The sequence below is a fragment of the Echiichthys vipera genome, assembly GCF_963691815.1.
Source record: "Echiichthys vipera genome assembly, chromosome: 1".
NCBI classification, from domain to species: domain Eukaryota; kingdom Metazoa; phylum Chordata; class Actinopteri; order Perciformes; family Trachinidae; genus Echiichthys; species Echiichthys vipera.
This window is the reverse complement of record NC_139826.1, coordinates 38,554,177-38,563,760: the sequence shown is the minus strand read 5'-3', so window position 1 is coordinate 38,563,760 and position 9,584 is coordinate 38,554,177. Positions and strand designations below refer to the sequence as shown.

At 44.4% G+C, this 9,584-nt stretch overlaps 1 protein-coding gene across 1 annotated transcript; it reads right to left on the bottom strand.

Moving 5' to 3' along the window:
• Positions 1-3,802: 3,802 nt before the first annotated feature.
• On the bottom strand, positions 3,803-8,364 carry znf319a (zinc finger protein 319a). The gene is made up of 2 exons (XM_083940783.1): positions 8,161-8,364; positions 3,803-7,140 (listed from the first exon to the last, which is right to left on the bottom strand). Exon 2 carries the CDS (start codon positions 6,999-7,001, stop codon positions 5,223-5,225), a length of 1,779 nt encoding a protein of 592 aa, XP_083796909.1. The 5' UTR covers positions 7,002-7,140; positions 8,161-8,364; the 3' UTR covers positions 3,803-5,222.
• Between the last annotated feature and the right edge of the window lie 1,220 nt (positions 8,365-9,584).

Genomic DNA, 9,584 nt, shown 5'->3' with positions numbered 1-9,584 from the left:
ACCAGACGGACGTTCATCAGCGGCGGCTCGTTATGGTTAGAGACCGGATGCTCTAACGCTGTGCGGTAAACATGACCCGGAAGTGAATCACGAGGCTCGGCAACCTGAAAATACCAACTCACTATTTCTTAATAACATTTTTATTTTTTTAAATCTTATGTTTTAAACGTATTTTACTTTATTATTTTACCGTGGAAGGGAAAAAATAAAAGTTTTTTTTTATAATTTCCATATTTATTTGGCCTGATTTTGAGTTTCCAGTAAGTTTTTGTTTTTATTAAATATGTAAATAAATAAAACATAAAATATAAAATGGAAAAACATATACAAAAACAATTTACGCAAAAAAAATCACATATTCGGAAGGAAGTGGGAAGATATATAACTTATTTAATCCCACCCCTCTCCATAATAAATAGTATTTCATTATTTATAATATGTTAAAAGGTTGAATATGGAGAATGAGCAGAACAGCGCCATCTTGTGTCTCAATATCGTCGTTGCAACAACAAAAAATAAGTCCAGCAGTGGGGTTGCCAGGTTGGTCAGACCCGGCCCAGTAGCTCCAGGAGACCGGAGTCTGTTTGAGCCTGTTTGAACCCGTCCCCTCCAGAAAATCACACCATGAAAACAAGGATTGGAGGAGTTTGACTGACAGTTAGCATTAGCCGTTAGCGTTAGCCGTTCCAGCTAAGTGCAGATGAAAGTGATGTTAGCATCAAGGAGCAGCGTAGCCATGTGGGCGTGCGTTTGAATGGCGTTCCTCTCCTTTCTCTCAGTCCATGGAGTGAATGCTCGGCCTATAGTGACTCTGGTTGTTGCCCGTCTCCGCTCACTCAGCTGCTGGGACAAAGAACGCCCCCTTCACTGAGGCTCCCAAGCAGCTGCAGGATTGGCTAACTCCATTTCACCCAGTGCCAGACTACAGTAGCTGCACCCAACAACAGACAACCCTGGCAACGCCCAACGCTATTGGCTGCTACCATGGAAACACATTGGACAGAAAGTCATTGTTGAACCCGTCAAAAATAAATTCAATATTAATTCAGACTAAAAACATTTATGGAAAAGCAATACTTTCATCCTGTACCTCTCAAACGCCCTGTGGGTGTATTTTTTTTTTTTAATATAGCTTTTAACTTCTTCTTCTTAGAACTGGATTTAGAAACAGAGCCTAGAGCAGTTTAGCTCCTTATTCAGAGCATCAGGGAAAAGGGAGACATCTGTGCTGGGCCTCATTCAGTCCCATGCATGTGGCTCAGAGTCCAGTTCAGTAAACAGTCTCTGGGTCCGTCTCTGTCCTCTCACGCAGCAGCACTGTTGTTGTAATGTGACGCCACAGGGTAAGAGGTGTGGCGATGATGTCATCCTTTAACAAAGTCTGAGCTTTCACCTTACAGACCACAACCCCATGGGGGGTGTTTTCAAATCTTCCCACTCCGGGACCCGGTTTCTAAAGATCCTGTTTTCAGGCCCCGATAACGCCGGCTGCTGTGGATGGACGACTGAACAAGACTGCGGGAAAACGTGGGGCCTCAAACTCCTTCCTTTCCTCATTTGAAGGACGATGTTCGGTCCACCTCAATGCCCAGGTACCTGAAGCCTCCACCTGCCCCACCTCTGATCACCATGGTAGTGAGTGGGCAGAGCCACCAGATGTCCCTTTCCTGTGGAATGAGTCCACCTGCTGGTGACATGTTGTTAGTGTCCATCAGGTGACTCCATCCAGCCATCCATCTATCCATCCATCCATCCATCTATCTATCTTCAACCACTTGTCCCTATCGGGGTTGCGTGAGGCGGGGTACACAGGACGCCATCACAGTCTATTATCAATTAACCTCACACCTGCATGTCTTTGGACTGTGGGAGGAAGTCGGAGAAAACCCAAGCAGTCCATCTGTCCGTCTTTTCTCTCTTTGTCTCTCTGTCCGTCTTTTCTCTCTTTCTCTCCTTTTCTTCCTCCTGACTGAAACGTTTTAAGTGAGAAATATGCAGCAACATCATCTTGGCTCATATCATACAAGATCTACCGGTCAGTCCTGGTTCCTACCCTCACCTGTGGTCATGAAAGCTGGGTCAGGACCCAAAGAACCAGGTCACGGTCCAAGCGTGTGAAATGTGTTTCCTCAGGAGGGGGTCTGGAGTCTCCCTTAGAGAGAGGGGGAGAAGTTCAGCATCCGTGAGGAACTCGGAGTAGAGCCGCTGCTCCTTTGTGTTGAAAGGAGCCAGTTGAGGTGGTTCAGGATCATCTGGTAAGGATGAACCCTGGGCGCCTCCCTAGGGAGGTGTTCCAGGCACGTCCAGCTGGGAGGAGGCCTCGGGGAAGACCCAGGACCAGGTGGAGAGATTAGATCTCCACACTGGCCTGGGAACGCCTCGGTTCCCAGGCCAGTTCCAGTTCCAGTTCCCGCTCATACAAATTCAGAATTAGTGGTTTAAAAACGTATTTTTAACCACTAATGCTGCTGAAAATAACAGCAAACCTCTGCAGCAGCATGAGAAGAGTCCCTACACACACAACAAAGCACCAACAGCGTAGTTAGTGAAGCCAGAGTTTATTAAAAGTGTTTTAAAGACTTACCTACTGGCCCCTGTACCAGCTCCTCTCATAGTAAAGTCCATTACAGTGGATTACCAAAGTCAATCCCAAAGGAAGGAGCCCATTGGTGCTTTGTTTTGTGTGTAGGGACTCTTCTCATGCTGCTGCAGAGGTTTGCTGTTATTTTCAGCAGCATTAATGGTTAAAAAAGACCTTTGAATGCCTTCACCGTGCTGCCCCGAGCTAATCAATGTTAGCCACTCTCCTGGATTTCTCCGTTAATAGTTATTACACGAAAGAAACAATGGATTATTTGATGAATGTAAGTGCTGAAAAAGACCACAGGAGGATTTTACGCCAGAATCACACTTAATGACTGCTACAGTTCTTTATTAGGTTCCTTAACGTAAGAGTTAGACTTATACCGTATCTGTATCTGCACGTGTGTTTTTCAAAATAAAACTTTTACAGATCATATGATCCAGAAAGTAATGCCTGGGGAGATTATAGGCTATACCTAGTCCGTAAAGTGTCCTGAGATAACTTTTGTTATGATTTGGCACTGTAAATAAAATTGAATTGAATTTAGAAATGTCTTTAAACTGTTTATTCATTAATTCATCTTCAACCTCTTGTTCCTGTCGGGGTCGCAGGGGGCTGGAGCCGATCCCAGCTGACATCGGGCGTGAGGCGGGGTCCACCCTGGACAGGACGCCAGTCTATCACAGGACACATAGAGACGAACAGAGACAGACAACCATTCACACCTACGGGTGATTTAGAGTCATCAATGAACCGAACACCTGCACGTCTTTGGACTGTGGGAGGAAACCGGAGAACCCGGAGAAAACCCACGCAGACACGGGGACAACATGCAAACTCCACACAGGAGGGCCCCAGCCGGGATTCGAACCAGGAACCCTCTTGTTGTGCAGCGACAGTGCTAACCACCACTCCACCGTGTCGCCTGAGACATGAATGATACAGACAAATGGATAAAAGATCAGAGGATCAGGAGACTTTCTTTCTCTTTCAACAACTATGACATGCATTGACTTAGATTTACTCATTCTTTTATCATTATTATTTAATTATCTACGTCTTGGGACGTGGGAACTCTGAGTGCTCCCACTAAACAACGTTCAAAAACAACGTACAGCAGATTTCTCTGTGATGAAAACAACGCACACCTGTGTTTTCATAAGGGTGGTTTATTTGAATTGTCTGTATACAGTATGAACAGGAGTCTATATTGATATCCACATGTGTAAATGCAACGCTTCATTACACTCGTTTTGAAGCAGACTCACTCACCGGGACTCAAACCGGGACCACGACCACGCCGTCCCCACCCCCGCCTCGCCCCGCTGTAAATCCCTTTGACCGTGATTTTTTTTAAAACTCCAAAAGAACGTCTTTTTAAATATACTGCAAGATTGTGAATATAGGAATCCACACAGTTCACTAAAGTACACGTTTGTTTTGACTTTACGCCGGCGTGAACCGACACATGACGCATGAAGCAACTTTGAGGCTACGCGGAGTATTCTGCGGAGGCTATAGGACCCCGTGAGGCGGCCGGTTCTTCAAAAAAAACATAAAAAATATCATTACGTTTGTTAGATCTATCGCACGGTAACTAACGCGGCTAGTTTGTGGCGATGCTCTCGAGGTCTTGTCGGGTAAAACCGCGATGATCCGTCGTGAACTGCGACTAAAAGAACTTGCGAAATACGGCAAGCTCATTCATGGTGAATACAAAAGCAGGTAACGTTAGCACTATACAGGTTTCAATGCTTACATAAGCGTATACACACAATCTATAGTATAACAGAGTAGACTATGCCATGGATCAGTAGTCATAAATATTACACTGTGCACGTTCTATTGCACATGTCAAGTGTTTGTGTGACACGATAGGTCGGGTTAGTTCCCTACATGTCGTTTTGTTTTAATACAAAGATGCAACAACACAGATTTCTTAGGACACGGGCTATACATTTTCACAAATCCACTTTTTTCTTCTTCTTAGGACGTTTGCCTAAATAAACCAAACCTATAATACAACAGTGATATTAAAATGGGATAAATATTCATGCACAAACGGATGATACTACCTACTCTAGTATGTGAAAAGATACTGCTGCACATGCCAGCCACTGTATACGGAGGAGGAGGAGGAGGGTTTTTTTTTTCTTCTTCGGCTAAACCGGGACGTGAAAAACTGACCAAATAAAAACAAAACAACACAAAGTGAAGTGATCGGTTAAAAACACAGGGTTAAAAAACAAAAAAGGCACGTGGGGGGAGCTTAAACGTGAGCGCGCACGTCTTTCCGTCGAATCAACAGCTACAGAAACAGACGATCACATGCAACCACAGGAGAAGGTCCCACACGCTGCACCGAACCGAACCAAGGTCTTCACACATGTGACGCCTTTGTCATTCTGGTGTTTTCCATGTGTTCCAAAAATAAGACGGGAGAGGAGTCGCCTCTTTTGATACTCGACGAATGATGAGGATGAGTCGGGGAGGGGGGAGGGGCTTGATACTTAAAAATCTTTTAACATAATTAGCGGGTGCGTGTTATAAACTACACATGGGGGAGCGGAGGCTGGCACACGTTGCTTTTCGAGGGTGAGTGTCAAGTTTGCCGCTCGGGACTGAGGAGCAGTTCGATTCATGGGATGCACTGAGCTTCGGGGAAACTCTCCCCCTCGGCGGTGTGCTGGACCGTGTGCTCCTGCAGAGCCGTGAGGTCGACGAAGCGCTCTCCGCACCACACGCACTTAAACTGCGTCTCCCGCGAGTGCACGCTCTGGTGCTTGGCCAGGTGCTCGCGCTGCTTGAAGCTCTTGTCGCAGCTGGCGCACTTGAAGGGCTTTTCCCCCGTGTGAACTCGGCGATGGCGCTGCAGCTCGGACGAGTACCTGAAGCGCTTCTCGCAGTCGGGGCACTTCAGCGGCTTCTCGCGGGTCGGGTCGCAGCGGTGCTGGACGAACTCGGAGGACGACACGAAGCGCTTGTCGCACAGGGAGCACTTCAGCGGCTTCTCCGTGCAGTGAGAGTTCTGGTGGCGCTGCAGCGTCGAATTCTTTTTGTAACCTTTGCCGCACACGTCGCACTTGTAGGGCTTCTCCACCTCGCCGCCACATTTGTGCCGCAGCAGTTCTCCCGATTGGCTGAAAGACTTCTGGCAGGACGCACACTTAAACAGACTCTCCATACCGTGGACCTGCTGGTGGTAGAGCAGGTGGGATGGCTGGAGGAACCCCTTATCGCAGAGGTTACACTTGAAGGGGCGGTCAGCTGGGTTTTTGTGAGTGCGACGGTGGCGCACGAGAGCGTACTGCTGTTTGAAGCTCATCTGGCACTCCTCGCACTGGAAAGGCCGCTCCTCCGAGTGGGTGCGCTCATGCTGCCGCAGGTCAGACGGGCGCTTGAAGCTCTTTCCGCAAGAGCCGCAGCGGAAAGGTCTCTCCCCCTCTGGCTGGCACTGGTGGTGCAGGAGCTCAGACGACTCCTTAAAGTGCATCTCACACAAATTGCACTTGAAAAGGTGCTCGCCTGAATGAGCGTACATGTGCCGCACCAGGTGAGAGCGGTGCTTAAAGCTCTTCTCGCACACGGCGCATTTGTACGGCCGCTCGGAGCTGTGTGTGCGCTGGTGGTGCGCCAGGTGTGAAGACTGGCTGAAGCTTTTATCACAAGTGTCACATTTGTACGGCTTTTCACCGGTGTGTACCCTCTCGTGGCGGGTCAGCTCTGACAAATGCCGGAAGGACTTATGGCACACTGAGCACTTGTACGGCCGGTCCGGCGAAGAGGCCTCAAACGCAGGAGGAGACGAGGCACTGATGGCTGCACCGCCACTGGAGGTTTCACCGGTGGAGGGCTGCTGGGGGTTGGCAGCAGACCCGGTCGGGGTGACGTTTCCAGAACCCGGTCGGTACGTTTTCTCACAGATGGAGCACTTCATCGGATTGTTGCCGTTGCCGTGCGAGTTGTGGTGCTGGGCCAGAGAGGTGAGCAGAGAGAAGCCCATCTTACACACACCGCACACGAAAGGCTTCTGCTCCACCTGCACGCACTGATGCTCCAGCAGGTCCGTCGCCTGGCTGAAGATCTTCATACACTGGGTACACTGGAAGGACCGGTCTTGGTTCACCATGCACTGGTGCTCGTGGGGGTTGGCCAGGTGAGATATGTCATGGCCACAGGCTCCACACTTGTGCCCTCTCTCGCCCCCTACCTGCAAGGAGGGCTGCTGGGCTTGAACCGAGTGCTGCTGGCCGTGCTGGGGCTGCTGCAGGGAAGCGTCTGGCTGCAGCACCACGCCGTACACAGTGCAGCCCAGAGTGTTTTCAGTTCCCGGGGGGAGCGTGTGCACAACAGAAGGTGGAGCCACCGCATGTTGCTGCTGCTGCTGCCACGCCTCCGTCATCCTTCCACTTCGCATGTAGGGATTCAGCTCTCAGCAGACGAAGGGGGGAGGTTTCAGTGCTGGACTCAAAAAAGGGTGGATGTGGGTTAAAAAAATGGTAGCTGAGCGCTGTGTATATGGTTTTACACACGTCCTGTGAGATGGGTGAGGAAACCTGCAGGGGGAGGAAGTAAAAACACACGCAAACAAAGGTTAAATCCATGAAATGATACTGTAAATGAGTAAATACAGTGCAGGGGTGTTAATGTGACTGCCAGTCTCCAACATGAGCCATTAATGTGAATAGCAAAGCCCTGCACACTTTATGAAACTTGTGTTTATATACATAAAGGGATCAGAGTCACAATCATGTGTTTGAGGTGAGACTAAACACTGAAACAAACCACCTCTGGATGCTAGCTTTGAGAGGCCTATAACTTTCCCTTTCGGTTACACAGGAAACACATTTTTAAAGAGTTTTATGCACATTTAATTATCTGTTTAGTCAGATAACGTGCTGACACGCACAGACCCGAAGCACTTTTGGTAAACCGGGAAAAAACAACAAGAGAAAATAACGCTTAACCAGATTTTGGGCTCGGTCTATTTCCTGAAACGCGAATCAGACATTTCCTAAATTAAATACACATTTAAACGTGATGTAAATGTTTTTAATTCTATTAATGTTATTAAACTGGGTGTGTGTGTTGTTATAATTGTGTTTCTAGGTGGTTATTTAGCTTTAAAAGGGTTGGGGATGTAACGTTAGCAACCAGCCGTTAGTGTCAGTTCCAGCAGCGGAGCTAACGGCCGGAGCTAGCGTTAGCAACCGCTCGTTAGCCGTTAGCTCCAGCCAACGGTTACCAAACTGCCGGTTTTTGCTTCAAGATTACCGCCGGTGTTTTCACATTATAATGAATATTAATTTATATTTTTTTCGCGTTTTAAACACAATATAATGATTAAAACACAACAAGGGCAAAGGTGACCGAAGCGACGCCGCCTGTGAGCCACCGTCGCCCCGCTACGAAAGGCCACAGTAACGGCTCTGATTCGAGGCTCCGCTGCACACGGACCCTAAATCTGACTAGGCCTCCCCGGAGCTGCAGCGGGGGGAAACCCACCTCCTCACCGCGGAGCCTCGCACAAATACACCCACATTTTATTATTTACAGTTTATTTTAAATGACGCTACCTTAATAAAGCCGCGGATGGTGGGTGTTTCTCCGCCGTCTTCAGCGTATCTTCGGGTGTATTTTGGGACTCGGAGGACCGGCGGTGGAGGGGATGCGGTTGGAGCCGGACGCCATCCTCCTGCAGACGGACGGACACCGGAAGCCGCCACGCAGTGCGCTGTCGCCGGGGAGCCGCCGCTGCTACAGCCGCTCCATGCTGCTGGAGCTCCGGCCCCGAAAAACAACCAGGGCTGACGGATAAAATGCTCCGTGATTTGGCTGAAGAGCGAACAAACTAAGATAAAACGAGCGGAAAAGACATTTTAAAAATATATTTCTCCATTAAAACAGTAGGGGGAGCGTTTCTCCCCTTCAAGCACCGCAAACACTATTAATTATTATATTAATTATTATTATATTAATTATTAATCACCAGAGCAGCGGTGGAAGCATCAGTTTTTACTTGGGTAAAATTATCATAAATGCATTTAAATTATTATTAATATATATATATATATATATATATATATATATATATATATATATATATATATATAAATATATATATATATATATATATATATATAAATATATATATATATATATATATATATATTTATATATATATATATATATATATATATATATAAATATATATATATATATATATATATATATTTATATATATATATATATATATATATATATATATATTTATATATATATATATATATATATATATATATTTATATATATATTTATATATATATATATATATATATATAAATATATATATATATAAATATATATATATATTTATATATATATATATATATATATATATAAATATATATATATATATATATATATATATATATATAAATATATATATAAATATATATATATATATATTTATATATATATATATATTTAGTTATATCTTTATGTATGTTCTGTTTTTCTAATATATGTTGTCTGTTTATTTGTTGTTTGTTGTTATTAACATAAACACTTTCCAAATTATTATATTAATTATTATATTAATTATTATATTATATATTATATTATATATTAATCACAAGAGCAGCAGTGGAAGCACAATTTAGAGTTTTTGCTTGAGAAAAAAAATATAATAAATGCATTTAAATGGATATTTCATACATATATTTAGTTATATATATATATATGCATTTAAAGAATTATTTTATATATATTTAGTTATATATTCATGTATATTCAGTTTTTTCTAATATATTTTGTCTGTTTATTTGTTGTTTGTTGTTATTAACAAACACTTTCCAAATTATTATATTAATTATTATTATATTATATATGTAAAATATTATGTATCTAATATATATTTTCTAATTATTGATAGATTAATAAAAGATATAATCAAAATATTTATCTCCATTAAAACAGTAGGGGGAGCGTTTCTCCCCTT

What these genes read in the sequence shown, in the direction of transcription:
- znf319a (XM_083940783.1), bottom strand. Translation starts at nt 7,001, where the DNA reads ATGCGAAGTGGAAGGATGACGGAGGCGTGGCAGCAGCAGCAGCAACAT.